The following is a 21,147-nucleotide window of genomic DNA, read 5'->3' on the forward strand; positions in this document are numbered from 1 at the left end:
TGCAATTAGTACAGGATAGAGTTAAAAATTAATGAGTAGTTAATGGGTTAAAAATAACAGACTTAAATTATAATATTATAAGTACTTTGATTGTTTTTAATGTAATGATAAATTAATTTTGTGGTATAAATCTATGTAATACTTTGAACTGAAATAGATTTGTGAGGATTTTCATAAATTTGAAATTTGTTTCTTTTTACATGTATTTTCGTATTATTTTTTTTGTAAAATTAGGTCTTGACTTTTTGAGTAAGCCTATCCTTAGTGAGTATGATATATATATATATATATATATACAACAACAGTAATTAACATCATGATATCATAATTGAAAATGATATCATAAATGATATCATTGAAAATGATAATTGAAAATGATATCATAAATCTTATTTACAATAAGATTTATTACTGTTCAATTCAGTTGAGTCTGATAGGTTTTTTTTTTTTTTTTTTTTTTTTTTTTTTTTAAAAAAAATTTTTTTTGTGTCTTTCTTTTTTTTTATTTGATTTTTTTTAATTTAGTTAATTGTACAGTGTTGGATAATTAAATTTTATTTTAGAATAATAATTTTTTTTAGTACCTTTTGTATCAGGGTTAATTAATTTTTTAAATTTATTTTTTTTTCCCGAATAGTGAAGATCTATCTTAATCTGTATTTTATTGTGGAATAATTATTTATAAGTTTGGGATTGTTTTGATATGAAATTCATTTCTTTTTATATCTGGTTATCTGGTAAATTGATTCAATCGAGAATTTCTTTTTGTTAATTTTATTTTTTTTTTTCATTTTGAAATTTTATATTAAGGTGGATAAGCTCTTTTTTATGTATATAATTTATTTTTTTTCTTTTTCTTGTTGGATTAGAATCTTTCATCATTTAAAGTTCGTTGTAGATTAAAATATTCTTTTTTTTTATATTTATTTTTTTACTGGATTTAAATTAATTTTTTTATTTTTAATTATGATTAAATTAGTAGATTTAAAAATTTCATTTATGAATTAGGCAAGAAATAATTTCGCCTGTTTATCAAAAACATGTCCTTTTGTAATTTATTTAAGGTTTGACCTGCTCAATGATTTAAATAGCCGCAGTATTTTGACTGTGCTAAGGTAGCATAATAATTAGTCTTTTAATTGAGGTCTGGAATGAATGGTTTGACGAAAATTATACTTTATTTTTGTAATTTAATTTGAATTTTATTTTTAAGTTAAAAAGCTTGAATTTTGAAGAGGGACGATAAGACCCTATAGATCTTTATTTTATTTTTGATTTTTTTTTTTTAGTTTATTTTTAAAATTTTTATGAATTAAATTTTGTTGGGGTGACAAATAAAATTTTAATCTTTATTTTTTTTTTACATTTTTTTATGTCTGTTTGATCCTTTATTTTGATTAAAAGATTAAGATACCTTAGGGATAACAGCGTTATAAATCTGGAGAGTTCTTATTGATAGATTTGTTTGCGACCTCGATGTTGGATTAAAAGTTTCTGTGGGGTAGGTTTTACAGTTTTAGGTCTGTTCGACCTTTAAAATTTTACATGATCTGAGTTCAAGCCGGCGTGAGCCAGGTTGGTTTCTATCTTCTTTAAATTTATTCTGATTGGTACGAAAGGATTTTTGGTAATATAATAATTTATTTACTAATTTGGCAGATTTAAGTGCTTTAAATTTAGAATTTAATAATGTATTTTTACAGTTAGTAAATGTTTATTCTTAGTTCTTTTTTTTTATTTATTTTTGTTCTTTTGGGTGTTGCTTTTTTTACTTTATTTGAACGTAGGGTTTTGGGTTATATTCAATTTCGTAGGGGTCCTAATAGGGTTGGTTTGTTTGGTTTATTACAGCCTTTTAGAGATGCTTTAAGGTTATTTAGAAGGGAATTTTATTTTCTTGTCTTTGGAAATTATTTAATTTATTTTTTTGTACCTATTTTGGGTCTTTCCGTTTCTTTAATTTTTTGATTAATATTTCCTTTTAGTTTTAATTTTGTAGGATTTTCTTATTGTCTTTTTTTTTTTTTTTGTTGTTCTGGTTTGGGGGTTTATTTTATTATAATTGCCGGTTGATCATCTAATTCTGTTTATTCTTTATTGGGTTGTATACGTAGAATTTCTCAAAGAATTTCTTATGAAGTTGTTTTTTTTTTAGTTATTTTTTGTTTTATTTTATATTGTGAGTCTTTTAATCTAAATTATTTTTGTTATTTTCAGTTTGATGTTTGATTTATTTTTTTTTCTTTTCCTTTATTTATAATTTTTCTTTCTTGTATTTTAGCTGAAACTAATCGTTCTCCTTTTGATTTTTCTGAGGGTGAGTCAGAATTAGTTTCTGGATTTAATGTTGAATATAGATCATTTAGATTTTCTTTATTTTTTTTGTCTGAATATAGAAATATGATATTTATGAGATTTTTTACTTGTTTAGTGTTTTTAGGGGGTGATTGTATAAATTTTTTTTTTTTTATTAAGGTTGTGTTTCTTATTTATTTTTTTGTATGGGTTCGTGGTTCCTTTCCTCGTTATCGTTATGATAAGTTGATATATATATGTTGAAGGAGTTATTTGCCTGTTACTTTAAATTATATTTTGGTTTTTATTTTTTTTAGGATTTTTTTGTTTTTCATTATTTTAAGGTGAAAAAAAAGTTAATAGTATTTTATACTTTCCTATAATTTCAAGTTATATTGCTTTTAGCTTATTAACTTGAAATTTACAATTTATCTCATATTTTTGTAGACATGGGATGGATAATAAAGAATGAGAAGTAAATTGTGGTCAAGATTTGACCTGTAATAATGTATGGTTCTTCTACTGGTCGTGCTCCAATTCATGTAAGTAGAATAAATGTATTTACTATGATTCAAAATATTATTTTATTTATTGGGTAGAATGATCTTGTTTGAAATTTTATTTTTATTGAAAATGGTATTGATATAATAATTAGAATTGATATTATTAGTGCTACTACTCCTCCCAGTTTTCTAGGGATTGATCGTAGAATTGCGTATGCGAATAAAAAGTATCATTCTGGTTGAATGTGTGGGGGTGTTCTTAGTGGGTTTGCTGGAGTAAAATTTTCTGGGTCTATAGTTAGGAATGGGTTTAAATTAATTATTATTGTAAAAATAATTATTGTTATTGCTATTCCTAAGATGTCCTTTGTTGTAAAGTATGGGTGGAATGGGATTTTGTCAATGTTGTTTTTTATTCCTAGTGGATTAGATGATCCGGATTCATGCAGGAATATTAAATGTAGTATTACTATTATTGATAATATGAATGGTAAAATAAAGTGGAATGTAAAGAATCGATTAAGTGTGGGGTTGTCTACAGCGAATCCTCCTCATACTCATTGTACTACTATTTCTCCTATATAAGGAATTGCTGAAATTAAATTAGTAATTACTGTTGCTCCTCAGAAGGATATTTGACCTCATGGTAGTACATATCCTATAAATGCTGTTGCCATTAATGTTAAAAGAATTAATGATCCTGATATTCATGTTTTTTTTAATTTAAATGATCCATAATATATTCCTCGTCCTGTGTGTATAAAGATTAGAATAAAGAATAGTGATGCACCATTTGCGTGGATGTTTCGAATTATTCATCCGTAATTTACCTCTCGGGTAATGTGTACAATTCTTTTAAAGGCTTTATCAATTCTTGGTGAATAATGTATTGCTAGAAATAGTCCTGAGATAATTTGAATTATTAAGCATATTCCTAAAAGTGATCCAAAGTTTCATCATAATGAAATATTTGATGGTCTTGGTAAATCAATTAAGAATGAATTGATTGGTCTTGATTTACGTATAGATTTAAACATAAGTTTTTTTAAGTGGTCCTTCAAATGTTCTTACGATGTTATTTACTGAGATTATTGTAATAATTAGGATAAATATTATTGTAATTGTAATGTTTATTTTATATATTCTAAAAAATTTTCTTGTTGATTTTTCTTCAGTTAATTCGGTTATTATTTCTTTTATTTCATTGAGTTTAGTAGTTATTTCTGTTGTTGGGTCTATGTTTCTAATAACAATAGAGGTTAATATTACTAGTGTTCATATTAAAAAAATTTTTTTTCTTGGTTTGAATTTTTCATTTGATGCGATTCTTGATATGTATATAAATATAATTATTAGTCCTCCTACTGTTGTTAAAAATATAATATAGAGATATCATGATGTTAATTATGTAGCAACACACAATTAATTATGTAATTAACATCATGTTAATTATGTAGCAACAGTAATTACTAATTTAATTTCAGCAATTCCTTATATAGGAGAAATAGTAGTACAATGAGTATGAGGAGGATTCGCTGTAGACAACCCCACACTTAATCGATTCTTTACATTCCACTTTATTTTACCATTCATATTATCAATAATAGTAATACTACATTTAATATTCCTGCATGAATCCGGATCATCTAATCCACTAGGAATAAAAAACAACATATATATATATATATATATATATATAGGTGTGTGTGTGTGTGTGTGTGTGTGTATGTGTTGTTACACTGGTTGAGTGCATGTATAAGTTATTACTTAAAAAACCATAATTAAATTTCAGTAATTTAAAAATATAAAACAATTTATATATGAATGTTTTGAGGATGGAAAACCATTTCTTCATGTGCAGTAATTTATTAAGTAGTGATGCGATAAACATTGAGTCTATTATAAAGAAAGCAGCAACAAAAGTACACAGGATGGGATATTCAGTATGAGTGACTGAAACTTGAAAACGTTTTTATATACAGTGCATCAAAACCATGTAGAGGGTGTGTTTTTGATTTTAAATTACTACAGGTGCATTTATTTAAAAAATAATACACATATATAAATTAGAGTATTTAAGTTAGCTTAGAAAATGGTTTTTTTTTTACTCAAGTCTAAAAAAATAAAGCTGGTAGTGATGTGCCAATTTTTTTTTCTTAATTTAACGCATTTAATAACATTTAGGAAAATTTAAAACAGACAAAAATATCCTTAAAATTTTTAGTTCTCAGATAAGTTTAGTAAGAAATTAGTAGTTGTAAATAAAACATATTTAATCAATTTTTAATCTTCACAATATATTTCAATTCGGAAAGAAATGGGAAATTAAGATATATATACCGATTGCGGTATTTTTCATCAAACAGTGTTTTATTTCAAACGTTGAAGTGTACCGTGGCAAGAACACCATGTTTTTAAAATCAGTTATTTATAACTAAATCTGTTATTATAACTACATAAATTATTTATAAGCGACTATAAATAAAATACCTTTTATGGTTTTATAAACCTTTATTGACATAAATTAGTTATTAAAGAAATGTACTTACTGTTGGTTTTCATTTCATTTTCTGTTTCATTCCAAATTTTCCCTTTATGACTTACATTCATGTATTTTTCATTTCCTGAAATATAAATTATAGGATATAGCTGAACTCGTTCAATCAAGTAACATAATTTATATTTATTAGTAGTATTTTGATCATAGTAAATAAATAAAATAAGTTAGGAAATGTAGACGGTAATAATAAAATGCTTAAAAAATAACTTATTTTATTTTGGAAAGTATATAACAATTTGAAATAATAATAATTTTAGTACACAATATTGCGCCAGTGAAAACCAAAAAATATTGTTGGCAACCAATTTTTAAATTTTCACTCTCTGAAACGTTCTGTGCACTAAGCATCAATATACCGTATTGTTGTGTAGCAACTTGAACATGTCGATTACAAAACAAGATAATGATATTTTTTATCGCTGGCACTGGTAGAATTTCACTGTTGTATCTGAATAGACCTTAATAATATCAATTTTTACTTTCCCGTCTTGATAGTGCTACAGCTCTAAAAGGAAAAGTATTGTAATCGATCCAATTTTGGCATATTTTGTTTTCACCTATCTTGATGTTTTGCCTAAGGAACCCAAAAAACCAGTTGGAAATTTTCCAGATGTTAATATCTGTATGTACACGTGTGCGTTCCGTGTCGCACCATAAATCACCTTATATCTTCAGAACTACTGGACCGATTTTGGCTAAACTTAGTCAGATTACTTCTATGTAATGCCGTTAAATTTTCAACTTAAAAGGCCAAGGGGGTGAGACTGTAGAGCAAGGTCACTCTCAGTATCTCGAGATTCCTCCTAATTAAGGTCATATTTTTCTTAGACATTTGTTAACAATTAAAAAATAATATCTGGCAAATACAATTTTGGCAAATCGAACCCTGTCCCAAAAAATGCTCTTAACTACTGCTGTGTTGTGACGTCGTCACAGGTGAGCGGTATAATTAAATTATAAAAAGAACTCGGTCTGGCTGGGTCTCGAACTCGATCGCCGGATAGATTCGGTTCCTGGTGCGATAAGCCTCGCGACTACACCAATCTGCCGACCGTACAAGCAAAATTTGTTCTACATAAGTTGTGAAATTACGAGGGACATTCAATAATTAAAGAGACAAATTAATGTAGGAAAGAACTGTATTTTTACAAAATGAGACTTTTACTACTTCTCAATATAATTTGATTCAGTCGATTGCTATCAAAAGGGGAGGTGCACAACTAGATGTAATAACAGTCCTAAATCCAAAATTTCAACATTCTACGGCTAATCGTTTTTGGTTTATGCGAGATACATACGTACGTACATATGACGTCACGCCGAAACTAGTCAAAATGGATTCAGGGATGGTCAAAATGGATATTTCCGTTGAAATCTGGAAAACGAAATTTTTCGCGATCACAATACTCCCTTTACTTCGTTCAAGGAAGTAAAAACAAAATCTTAACTTTACTGCCATGGGTTTTTGTTTTAGTCAATTCTATTAAATACAGTACTGCATGGTAAAAAGATACAGTACAAATACAAAAAAAAGGATATTATTGTAAAATCCACATGTTTGACTAATTATGGATGTTTCACAATTCGATTAGCGTGATTTAAATAAAGAAATAAATGCTCATAATTCAGAAAAGAATCATATTTATTAAAGCAATGAGTGGACTATAAAAAGATTAAAATACGAATTTATACATGTCATAAAGAGACTTGCGTGAAATGAAAATAAGTTACATAAAAAATAAAACAAATGAGATATAAAATTGTTAATAATGCCGCTAGACGGGTGAGTTTCGTACACGGCTGATATTGCGCGTCGACTGACTGGTCCAGCTAGTCTTGCGTGTATACCCCCACTACTTGAGTGACAGTATGAGCAAAAACACCATATTTATAAAAACGTTTTATGCGATGAATTAAGAAAAAATAAATCTGTAATTTACGTACAGACTACAGAAATTTCAAGTATTCTGTAATGCTATGTAACTAATTATTCTATTTTGAAATAAATTTTTTTTGTGGTGTTCAGAAGCATCATTTTACACTTTATAAAAATCACGGAGCCGTTCTGGTCTTCCTACGCGTAATTACAAATTTTTCTGTAGAACGCATAGGTTATTTCTTTTAACGATGGTATTTGCGGCCGAAATTCCTCTGCTTCTTCAATCTCGTCCCTTCCAGCCATTCATTAATAATTTCTGATACAATTTCATCATCAGTAACAGGAGTACAAACAGGAATGTCCTTGTCAATAGAAATCCAATGATCAATTTCGTCATCCACATCTTCGATTGAACTTATCGGCACAACATCATCGGATTCAATAGAATCATTTTTTTTGAAGCAGTTTTGAATGGCTTCAATTAGGTAGATTTCATAAGAAAGCTACCTATTGTAATGGGTACCATGATTCGACTTCTCACGTTTCGCGTTTCATATCCCCCAAACCCCAAAACCACTGACAGCTCAAAAGTTTAAATATACGAGTACATTTATCTATCTATCCATCTATCTATCTATCTATATATATATATATATATATATATATATATATATAAATGATTCGATACTGTGCCTATTAAGGGGGTACGATTTTTTTTTTTATCTTCGAAACCCCATTTTTTCCACCTCGTGGACCAATGGTTGGTGATATCAAAAAACTTTACTTAGATATTTTAAACGAATTCTATATTTTACTCTCTCTCTCTCTCTCTCTCTCTCTCTCTCTCTCTATATATATATATATATATATAGATGGAAAAAATGGGGTTTCGAATATAAAAAAAAATCGTACCCCCTTAATAGGCACAGTATCGAATCATTTTAAAGTGATCGTTAGTCCTCTAAAAATTATCTAAAACTTTTGTCTGAAACAATTTTTGATATGTCCAACCCTTACGGAAAGGGATGACCAAAATACTTCTAGAATTGTAAGAAGATGAGGCTTGATGTATGCTAAACATGTGACTTTTTTTACATGCAACCATTGTCGTATTGAGTAAATTTGAAGTTTTTCTTAACTTTAAGATGAAAATATTTTTATCCCCTACTTAGCACCGGTGAAATCTACTTCCGCCTTCTGAAAGGGATTTTGTTTTAATCTGTATTTTGCGCTTATTTTGGCTAAAGACAGATTTCATCAAGGATGTATTCTTAATAACTGCTGGTCCTTTGCACCTGCTTTTGATAGTTTTAATGACATTTCATCAGGGATGGATCGGATGTTTTTCAGTAGCAAGGGTATGGCCATGATAGGGCTTCTCTTTTGGAAGCCGACAATACACCCTTGTGATCTTGTGTTCTTCTGGGGTTTTATTGTTTTATGACAAGTCTGTTTTCTAGATGATTACTTGGCTTTCCACGTGCCTATAGGACAGTTTCCAGCGACGCCATGTTTGTCATCACCGGGGTACCACCCTTGAATCTCATGGCGGAGGAGAGGGCGATGAGACAACGGGGTGCTTTGCCAAGTGTCGCTCGCGATTGGCTTATCGGGTAGTGGCAAGAGAGGTGGCAGGCGTCGCAGACAGGTGGATGGACGATATCCCTCATCCCAGATATCAAGATCTGGATAGGGAGGAAGTCCGGAAAGCAGTCGTTCGAACTCACCCAGTTTCTGAGTGGCTACGGGTGCTTTAGTGCTTACCTGCATAGGATTGGGAAAAGAGAATTGGGTTGGGAAAGACTAGAGTTGTGTGACACTTTGTTGTTATCTAAACTATGCAAATCAACTGTCAATGTATTACATCTTCAAATTGATTCAGTTTCATACTACACTGATTCAACTATAACATTAGCATGGATTAAGGCTCCATCTTCTCATTGGACATCATTTGTTGCTAACAGGGTATCTAAGATACAAACTAACACTGAAAACAGTTCATAGAATCATTTTAAGAGTCAAAACAATCCTGCTGACTTATCTGTCAAGAGGCGTAATGCCAGATAAGATTACAAAGGCGGACTTGTATTGGAAGGGGCCTTCATTTTTGTACAGGTCACAGGAATCTCCAGAAGAGCCAGTTACTCTACCAATTGGGGATCAAATTCCAGAACGTCGTCATACAGTGTTAACATGTGTTACAGCCAAAAACCAAATGATCAATTTAAATAATTTTTCTTGTTTTACAAGGGCTTAACGTGTAATGAGTAACTGTTTACGCTTTATTAATAACTCTCAAGCACAAAATTTGCGGCTTCGTGGTCCATTGCCAGCTTCTGAACTTCGATTAGCAGAGCGTGCTTTGGTGAAGATTGTGCAAAGGGAATCGTTTCCAAGTGAGCTTAACGATTTGCAGCTAGGAAAACCACCAACCAAAAAACCAGAAAACTCATTTCTCTAAGACCATTCTTGGAAAAAATAATGTAATATTATTACATTATTGGTAGAAGATTACAGCAGTCAGATTTAACTCCAGATCAAATTCACCCCATTGTCTTACCAAAGAATCATATATTTACTGACGATTGCCAGACATTTTCACATCAAAATGCTTCATGCAGGGCCACAGTTGTTACGCACTATTTGTCAAAAATATTGGCCGATCAATGGCAGGAATTTCGTTAGTAAAATCTTCCGTCAATGCATCATGGGTTTCAAGGTAAACCTAGGTAATTACTAGTGGGGATAATAGATTTTTTGCAGTTTATTTCTTGTCGCAATATTATTTCAATCGAACGTAAATATTTACAGTTCATTTACTAAGCCTAAAAATTTTGATTTTCCTAATTATAATTTTTGTTTTACAAATATTTTACTTTTTCGTAATAAATAATACACTTTGAATCTCCTTTTATCAGAACAAAAGCGATTTAAAAAAATTTAATTTAATTGTTCTACAACGGTTAATTAACAAATATACTATATCCTTAGAGCTAATCTTATAACAAACCTTTAATTTACTGTTGCAAATTTTTCGACATCTTTTTAGATTTTAAATTAAATTAATTAATGATTGCACCATCATTTCTCTTAATTTTTTTACTAAAACTCAGTTTAAGCAGTGATAATTGATAACAAGTAATTTTTCTATAGTCGTGGGCGAAGAGATATTGAACCGTTCAACTACTTTGTGTATTACATATTTTAGATGGTTGTCGTCCACAAAGGCTAAATGTATAATAGGAAATGTGTTACATTACAAGAGGGTGTTACATGGATAAAAAATTGGCATTTTCATGTGTACTGGTGATCAATAAGTTGTGACGTAAATAATCAGTTGAGGTGAATTTCCTTGCATTAGAAAAGTGGACTAATATGGTCATGTAAGTTCAGCGATTTGATTTGTTAATCTTTAACAAAATGTAAGATGAGATGTAATTTATACATGTAATAAATATATCAATTCATTATATTAATTTAAAGCTATTCAACCATTTACTCAGTGAGACTAAGTATGTAAATTAATTGATATGAAATTAATGCTAATATAAATAATAAAAGATTCTGCTTCAATGTTTAGCTCTACTACATTAGTAAACGTATACTAAGCCATTTTTTAATATAAATGTGGTTTTCCAAGTACTTTGTGTGTTTTAATTAAATTTTGTGAATGGTATATTTATTTTTTATACAGTACTAACACTACTGGAAATGTTAAATCTCACTTATTTTTGTACTGAATCAAAAAAAAAAAAAAAAACACAAATAATAGGCTCTCCAACGAAATTAAATTAGTAAACTTGAAAATGGAAGTACAAAACGAATGTGTACAATTGATTGTGGAAGGTTTATTTATTTATTATTTTTTGTATGTTTAAGGAAAAACAACAATTTGTATGGGCTATTATCATCAGTAATTTAAGACTAACACAATACTCACGCTTGCGAATAACTACAAACAACGTTATTTTTTTGCAAAAAATTTCCAAAAAGAAAAAGCTGTAATGAAATTTTGTAAGACAATATAAATTATTTTGGAAGTTAAACTACGTTAAGTGGCGAAAACAAAAATATTGAATTTTAAAAAGGCCCTCTCTCCAAAAAAAGACTATCATCAAACCAAGATGAGTCCGCATAATTAAACTGAAAAAAGGTCTAACCTAAAAAAGAACCCAAATGTCAAAAAACCGAATTAAAAAATAATTTCAATGAACTCAAACAAGTTTTTTGTTTTTACAAGGGAGTTTTTTCATAAAGTATAACAAAAACTTGTACAAAATGACAATTTATGAATATTTATTCATCTTTTTCTTTTCCGACTGTAGCGATATATCCTGCTGTAGGAGTTTTAAATATAACGGCAAAATATGTAAACCACTTATTGAGTTATATACACAACAGATAAGTTTAAAAAAACTTCCCGAAAAACTGAAAAAGAAGCTAATAAGAAATTTCATATAAGTTTAAAATTTTGTTTGAAATATTACTTTTACTTTCCCGGCTGTAATTATACAAGTCAAAAATAAATCGAAAAAACCGGTCTTTATTAGGTTTTGAGCCTCAAGAAGACATAAAAAGAAAAATTAAATCCTAAATCTGGAAAAAGTTTACTAAACTGTGAGAAATGGTATGTATTATTTGGTCTTATAACTCTAAATCACGTTGACCGATTTCTTCAAAATTAGTAGAAAGGCATTACCTTGGGGGAAAGAATTTACTAAATTTTGACAAAATTGGAAAATGGCGTGGAAATGTTTTAGCCGAAATATTTCAAGTCTTTACCCGGGCAGTTGAGCAATAAAATCTGGCTCGTAAAATTTGAAGTATTTGTTATCAAGATCAGAAATTACCACACATTTTTATTTAATATTTACCCCTCTCAAGAAATGAATTTATATATTTTTTTATCTATATCTTGCTTCAGAAAATGAATTGATAGGAGTCTTTTGCACCTATATACAGCAAAAGGCATTCAAATCATTATTAAATTTAGTTTTTATTTGCCTTTTCCTCCTTTTTACCCGCCACCCGGAGCCGGATCAGCAACTAAACATAAAGCCGGCTCCGAGGGGTGCCATAGCCTCTACCTATCTCGTCGGGAACAAAGTTCCCGCCAAATGGAGCCGAGACTTGGTCTTTGGCGCCATTCCTCCAATTTTTTTCCCAAGGGATCCCTCCACCGGGACTACGTTTTACTTTTCCCCCAACGGTACTGGAAGGGAGTCCCAACCCATCATCGTAAACGGGAGACCGAGGCCTCCCACCCCTTCCCGGATGAAGCTGTCATTTAGAGATACTATGATGTTCCTACGAAGAAGCACTTCTAGATGCCGATGGAGCCATCTTACATCCCCGACACCTACGTGCATGCCATGTGACTTGCAGGATAAGCACCTAGGGTCCTGCTGGCAGTCCTTGCATAAATGGCCACAGCCTTACCACGTGTAAAACAATGGCCGCTTCTGTTTGCGCCAAAACAGAACTTGGCCCTGTAGCCTGGATTCCAACATCTGAAGCAAAGGTCGTCGTATGTACGTCGCACCACTTGACAGGCCACCACCCAATCCGAACTCGCCCATCAGACAGTAGTTTGTCCGCCAGGATTTGCGGCACTGTCAGTGCAACCACCTGAGTGGAGCCGTGAGCCGGCCGTATTGACAGGACGTCAGTAGTGACCGACTCACCTATGAACATCCGACCAACCACCAAAGAACATTTCAATTCCCCCGGAGGGAGTAGAACACCCGCCTTGTGACATTTCGGGTTGCCACGCCACCCCTCCGTTCCCAGCCAACATTGGCTTAATCGGAGGATATCTTCTTACCCTCAAATTGATCACATTCCATAGTCATTAGCCGGCCTCAGTGAGATGCCACGATGTGAATGCCTCGAAAGACATTCCCATCAGTAAATTCCGCCCTGTCATAGCCTTTTTTGAAGGCATCGGACACCCATTAGCACTACCAAGTAGCCCTCTGAAACTACTCTACCAAACCCGCACATGCACGAAGACCCCGTACCTAATTTGCTGCCATCTAACGCGTATGCCACTTGCAATATGATTAATTCGGTACAACACCATGCTACGATAGCAAATTAAATTAGTGATTGAAATGCAAACCTAAAACACAATCCCAGAGGACCTAAGGTCTGGTCCGTCCGGGAGCTGAGTATAATCTCTTATCTTCCAATTCAGCTCCAACTTTGAGGCCCGCTTGGATGAACTATAAAGTTGATCCCAACTACGGTTCCTTATTGCCCCTTAAAGAGTGCTCTCCAATTCAACTAAGAACTGCCACGTTAAATTAGTAACCGTACCCAGGAGTGAAAATCACACTCCCGAGCACGACCCCCATTGAAACTTAATTATCTAACCCGGACTCGGTGCCAAGCACGCATACCTACGGCCAATCAACAGTCCGGGCGGTACCCTAGCCACCCGGGGACTACCACTAAAACCACCAAAGACCATCTCAATTCCCTCCCGAGGGAGAAGAAAACCCGCATCTCAGCGTGTCTGGTCGCCATACCACCCCCTCCAAAGAACATCCCAACCTCATAGGGGAAGACACCGGCCTTGTAAATTTCCAGTCACCACACCCCCCCCGTTCCTTGCCCTGATGGGCAATAATAAAAGTCATCTTTCGCCTTCTAACTTTTTACATGTCACAGTAATAAACATGGCTGGCCTCGTTGGGATGCTACCGATGTAAATGCCTCGGTAGATACTTACATCGGTGATTTTTAAATTCAGTTTTTGCATTTGCTGTAGGCCTCCTCCGGACATCGTTGCCCTCTGAACTAGCTAACCGACTTCACGGAAGCAGCAACCCCCACGCCTAGTTCTACTTTTACTGAGCCTCTTTCTTGTAAATGTCTCAAGATTTCGAGACAATTTTAAAAACAACATACCACCAAAAATGTTGTTCGCAACAACGAAAATTTAGTCCTGGTTCCCTTAGTGAACTTAACTTCAGTTCGTACCCCTGATTTGGTTAATTTACTGATTTCGGTCTGATCTACAAGGGAGAGGCGGACAGACCTCCTTCACCAAAGAACACCGACATCCACGATATAGTATTCAAATCCGTATAAAAGTAACTGCCTTTATTAGGATTTGAACCTTAGAACGCTCGTCGTTATGAGCCGAGATCATCAGAATACATGCGTTCTAGTCACTTCCCACAGTAAAACGAGAACCCAAAGTGACGAAGAATTCCAGACCAAGTCATCTGTCTTGACTGATGTCAAATGTTCTCGCTTGCAATTTTGAAGGAGTATTTTTCTTCACATAAGTGACTCTTTGCCTGTCTTTTCGTTCCAAGATCTTCTGGTACACCCTACATCCTTTATAATTTGCAGGATGATCCGAATGGCAGAGCCCAGATATTGCCGGAATAGTATTATTCTTCTTGGCAAAGTCTGCAATTTTATGTCCTCCTGCACACTTTACGCATCTGTTTGTGTACCACTTGGAGTACCCGTTCATCTTTCCTTGTAAACTTGTGGCCTCTTAGGCCTTACTCTCTAACCAAGTCAATAATTTTCATATAGACATCTACAGTCAGATTTGTATACAAACGTCCCAAATAAATCATACAGTTCTAATACGTTTGTTATTCCGTAAAGGATTATTAGCGGGGGTCTAGAAGATTTTGTATTTCGGTTTGTTGGCTATTCTCCATCATTGGAAAGTGCTCAGACTTGATTCGATAGAGGCAATTTATTCATAGTTAGAGGATGAGATACTTTCGGTTTGCATAAAACTGGTATAGTCTGCCTTGGGAAGGAATTCGTCCTTGATATCCTCACTTCAACCGAGGTGTCACTAATGTCATCGACGACGTCACTGATGTTGTATACAATGTTGTCTCTTACAAGCTTGAGCCGCGAAAATTTTCTAGGTCCTATCCGAACATATCAAAGATCTTCTTTTTCTGCTTCACTGAACACTTGTACGCGAATTTATAAATGTATCGTTGTTTGTATACGAATCATCTGACAGCTGATCTGCAAAAGCTTCTAAACAGAACAGTTCTAGGTTAACTACTTTTTAATAGCTTTTAATTAACTACTTTAAAAAAAATAAATTAACTACTTTTAAAAATAAATGCTTATTTTAAATTTAAATCCATCTCGCAAGTTAACCGCATTTAAAGCGTTAAAATCTTAACTTTTTGATAGACTAGTTTTTTAAAATAAGCCTTTTATTTCTTTAAACAAATTAGCCAAAACTTTGCATCCCTTCGTAGAAAATTACAGATTTTTATATTTTGAATGATCGTTGTATCTTTGTATTTTTAAAAAAAAATTTTAAAGTTCTTTTTAAATTTATTATCACTTATAAGGGATTATTTTCTTAAACATTAATTTTACCCGAACGCTTCCCGTTGAGAAGTGAAAATCGAAAAGATGTTTTTAAATTTAGACCGTTTTTATTTAAAATCAATTTTAGTAAAATTTAAAAGTTAAAATATAGCACGGATAATTTCTCTGGCTTTCACCTTGGTGGGTATATTATTAGTCAGAATTACCGGACCTGGGTTTCTGAAAACCAGCTTATTTTCTTTGAATACCCCCTTCCTCCTACAATTATAGACGTACAGTGTGCGGTTTTCATGCGACAAATAATAGCCCCATTTCTTTTTGAAAAAAGTGTGGAGCTACCGAATACCAAGAAATTACCCAACAGTCCATAGCCTTACTACAATAGAATAAGCGTGATTGCTGGTTGCAACAGGACAGTGCCACTTGCCATACAGCTCGCTCTACTTTGTAAATGGTACAGGAGGTTTTCCGTGGAAGATTCATTTGTAAAGGATTTTGGCCACCAAGATCGCCTGATCTGACTAGTTCAGACTAACTTCTATGGGGTTAATTAAAAGAAATTATTTACAGGAGCTATCAACACACCCTGCAGGAATTGAAGACAAACGTTACCAATGTCATTCAGGAAACAGGCAGGGTATACCTAACATGAGTAATCGAGAACACGGTTAAACGCAACGACAAGTGCACAGAAGCGGATGGTGGATGGACATCAATTTCAACATCTTCTGTAATTATTATGTAAGTGTTTCCAAAATAAACTAAGTTATGGGGCCTCCTTCAAGTTCAACACTCTGCATATAATGCATAGATTGGGCCACATCAAGAGTCCCATTTAGGATTTATTGACATGCGTAAGGCCTATAATAATGTTTCTCTATTGAAGATAGAGAAACATCTAAGATCAGCGAAAAATATGTACAAGCAGCGGAAAGATTTACAAATGATACGTACTCGGTTCATAAAGACTGGAATGTCGTACTCATCAGAGCTTACTACAAGTAAAGTTTTAAGTTTATCATAAAAAACATAATTGGAATTATGGAAATTATTATGATGGGTTAAGAATAAGGAAATGGTTGTTTTGATGCGACATTAAACATATTCGTAAACTAATTAGTAATGACAAGTTTAAGTATGATGCGATTTCAGAGATGGCCTGAAGAAATTTCAGAGAAAGCCTGAGAAATTTCACATAATAGGATGGGCCAGTATATTAAATTTACATGGAAGTGTAAGGTACATGTAGGAGAAAAGGTGTTGAATTGGAAACCATACAAGCGAAGTCAGATTGATGCCCAAATTTGGAGGAACTTATAAGAGAGAAAGAGTGCCATTATTTAACAACATTTTCTGCATTATATATAGTATAACTTTAAAAAAAAGTTTCTGAATAAAAATACATAATTTAATGACCCCATTGTTGAGATATAAAAATATTAATAACCGTTGTTAAACAACGAAATGTTTTTATTTTAAATTACACAGTTCTACCGTAAAGATAAAAAAAATTTCACACATTTCATAAGTACAAAAATGCCTGGAAATCAAGAAACACTAATCAACATACACAAAAACGTTCAAATAAAACAGAAAAGATGGGCTTCACGAACATCTCATTTAATAAATCAGTTGTACAAACTACGTAAGTAAAATCAAATTATCAAATTAACGAAACAAAAAAAAAAAAAAATTATATATATATATATATATATATATATATATATATATAGTAAATTTAGTGCATTTCCAAGAATATCTACATTTTAATCATGTTTAAAGAATCCATTAGCTACATATCGTATTTGTATAATATTATACCGTTGAGAAAAAAAATAATTATTCATATTTTCTACGGTATATTTTCCTGTTATTTTTATCCCTAAATTGACAATTTTGAAATAGATATTGCATCGCACAACTATGATTTGATAGAGTTACGGATACAGTATTTATAAAATCGAAATTAGCTAATACGAGGGATGTAACATATAGTCGATCATAAATCGCAAATGAAAATTGTGAAACGAATCATACATGTTATAAAAGTACATTTTATTTGCTATAAAAACTTACATTTACCTCTCATGTAGTCACCATTTACAGAAAACATTTCACGCAACGGTGAACCAGTTTTTTCATTCGGCGATGAAGAATTCTGACAATCTTTCCTACATCCACTATCTCGCTGCAGTTTTCAGTTCATCACTCGTGATGAAATGAGTATCCTTAATGCATCTCTTTAATTATTTGTAGAAATTGAACTGGACTGGAGTAACACCGTACTGGGTCACCGTTTTTCAGGGTGAATGATAGTTCAAATTATTTATCCGTTATCATTGAGCACCAAAAAACCACCGATGGTGATCGTAAATACGAGGACTGCCCAGAAACTAATTACGTTTGAAATAAATAACCAACCAAATAAAAAAACGAAATTTTATTATATCTATTTGAAAGGGACAATCTTAAATTATTTTTCTACATAGTCGCCATTTAAACTGAGGCACTTATCGTACAAGTTTCCGCGATACAATTTCACGCAGTAAACTTCTTAAATGAAGCGAGAGTTTCGTAATCGTAATGCGAAGATTTTCACTAATTTTATCGTCGATTTCCATCGTCAGGTCATCAATCACAAGGCTAGGCCAACCACTATGCTCATCATTAACATTGGTGCGGCCACTTCTAAACTGAATGCACCACTGCTTCACTCCACCTTCACTCATTATTCCATCTTCGTACACCTCACAAAGTTGCCGATGAATTTCAGTTGTTTGAGGTTTTTTGACAGTAAAAACCTAATCGCTGAATGCACCTCAAAACTCGCGGGATTTTCTATTGAAGAGCACATTTCAATAATTCACAACGAACAAACTAGAAAATCACAGTTCACGCGCTACGACAGCTTGATGCGTACCGAGTGTAGAAACGCCAAGATGGCGGCTCTATCCCCACCCACCACGCTAGACACAAACGTAAGTTTCTTTCTGGGCCGCCCTCGTATATACTCGTAAACAAATTGAATGTTTATGAAAAATTAATAATTTATTTATGAGTTAAACTTATTTACCGGTAAATTAAACCGGCCAAATTTATAGGTTAAACCAAACAAAACGTATATGAAACAGATATTTCTATTCTAAAGTGTTTTGGAATAAATTAATTTTTTTTTTATTATTACTATTTTTCCAATATTCGGAAACTTCTGGGGTTAGCCGGAAATAAATTTACTAAGATACCTTTTATTAGGTTATATTATCTTGCCGGAATAACGCGAATTAAATTGTGTTGACTGAATACAAATTTGGCATTCAGAAATTCTATTTTTCCTTTATGTAAAATTTTCTTTGATTCTGTTCAAGTATTAATAATTAGTATTTTTTTCATTTTTTTCTACCATTATTCTTTGATATTTGTTTTTATTTTACAGTTATACAGGCAGATAAAAGGAAAACGGCCAAACTAATGGAAAAGAGACAAAAAGAAAAACGGTTTGACAATATGATTTTTCTTGAAAAGTCTTACTGTCAGAGCGTTGCATCAAATGGTAAGTATTTTATTCAAGTTTCTACGTATATTTTTGTTGTAGAAGTCATTTTCTATTTATGCAACTGCATATTTCTGCTTTCACGAGTACAGCGGGAGTGTTATTCACTCCACTTTATTATTTTTCAATCTGTAATTATTTTATTTATGCGGTTGATAATGCAAATGAAGATCGGGTAAATGCTACTGTAATGTTACTATTTTGACTCATCTTGTGTGCATTTTAATAGTTTAAAAAAAATAATAATATATATAAGAATTATAAAATTATATATAGATACTCAAGTATTAATCTATGGAAAAAAAATTAATTTTTTATTTTTGGTAATTAATTTTACTAGCCAATATTTATCACTGAGACATGTTTTAACCACTTGTGTTATATTTTAATAAATATAATGTTTTTGTTCATTCTGTTTCCTTTTTTGTTTTTTTTTAATTAATATATTTTTTTTTCCAGCTGTTAATATTTTGAATATGTATAAAATACCGTGTTATCCGCATTCCAAATATTACATGTACAGTAAAAAACGACGAGAATTAAAAAATAAACTACAAGCATTAATAAAACGATCTCAAGATTTAAGAAATTGTAAACATAAATTAGAGAAACAATCACAACTATGCAAGTTTCACCTTACCCTAAAACATTCTGTAAGTATATTTTATTTTTTTGTTCTTTTCTTATGCAGTCTTACATCATAAGTGGAAACTAGTATATATACCTGGCATAGTATTGGTAAACAGAAAATATTTTAAAACCGTAAAAACATGGTTTAAATTTATCATTTATTATTCTTTTTTATTTTTTCAAGAAACCTTTGTATATAACCTTATTCGATACATTGAATACATCGAGACATGGCTTTATTAAATTCTGAGTGTGGTTTTAGAAGTAAATTTATCCATATAACTTCATTGCTGCTTGAGCAGTAAAGAATAAATCAATAGTATGTTACGATTATATAATTACCTTTTTTCATGTATTTATTTTTTGGAGTTTACATTGTGTAAAATAAATAATGGTTGGTTACCGTAAATGAAATTTAAAAAAATTGAATTTTATTTTGGTATTTAATTTATAAAGATAACGATTTCGTGGTAAAATTAAAAAGGATTCGTGATATAAAAGAAGAAAATTCTTGAAAATATTTATGTAGATTGTAATGTTTACGGCAGTGAGACAGGCATAACAGGAAAAAGATTTAGGAGAAAATGAAACATTTGTTAAACGTTTATTGTTAAAGAAGGATATAGAAAATCAAATGAGGCCATCACCCACAAATTCACTCAACATCATCTAAATGAAAAATCTTTGCCGATATCATATGAATTTTCCATCAACGTCACCAACTAATTCTATGCAAATGAATACGCTGTAAAAAGTAAATAACATCCCGACCGGGTTTACTTGGGATAAGAAAAATTGAAATATTTCCGATTGGTTTTTTTGAATGTAAATTACCGAAAATCACTAAAATATATTTGATATTCTACTGTACAAATAAAACTTCACTCTGTTGATCATATAAACTTATAGTTTAATGAACACCAGTAGTATCCTAGGAAAAAACCTAAATGGGATTGCAACCCATCTCCGGGATCAGATTTTGTGTTTATAAAAGATGATCTTTTATAAATAATCTGTTTTTAAATTATTAGAAGTAGATATGTGGGATTAATAGAAGTTTACAGTTGGACATCCTGACACCCAAGACCAGGCAGGAAGTCGGCGTATCCTGATGACGCTCTAGGGAGATTCCGGTGGGATGTTTCTACAGGGGCTTATCAGGGAGGGGGGCTATTGCCACGACACCCTAAGATGACCGAGAAATGCTTGATTGCCGGACTGGTTGCGTTAGGGGTGTTTAAATCACAGAGAAAAAAAAGACCAAGGAGAAAATATTCCCCTCTTTGCTGAGTTAGGGCGTTAGCTTCAGCATCAGACTTTATGAAGATTCTTCAATTACGTTGTAATATTCTACTACTATTAGTAAAATCAAGGAAAACCTCTTGGCTCTTCTAAGTTTCTT

The 21,147-nt window shown here is 32.0% G+C and overlaps 1 protein-coding gene across 1 annotated transcript; it reads right to left on the reverse strand.

Annotated features, from left to right (window-relative positions):
• Window positions 1-1,236: 1,236 nt before the first annotated feature.
• On the reverse strand, window positions 1,237-4,194 carry LOC142334358 (cytochrome b-like). Its single transcript, XM_075382337.1, is given in 1 exon segment — window positions 1,237-4,194. A coding segment is annotated over 1 exon segment (807 nt). The 5' UTR covers window positions 3,836-4,194; the 3' UTR covers window positions 1,237-3,028.
• Window positions 4,195-21,147: the final 16,953 nt, after the last annotated feature.

This window comes from Lycorma delicatula, chromosome 1, assembly GCF_047948215.1.
Source record: "Lycorma delicatula isolate Av1 chromosome 1, ASM4794821v1, whole genome shotgun sequence".
Taxonomy (NCBI): domain Eukaryota; kingdom Metazoa; phylum Arthropoda; class Insecta; order Hemiptera; family Fulgoridae; genus Lycorma; species Lycorma delicatula.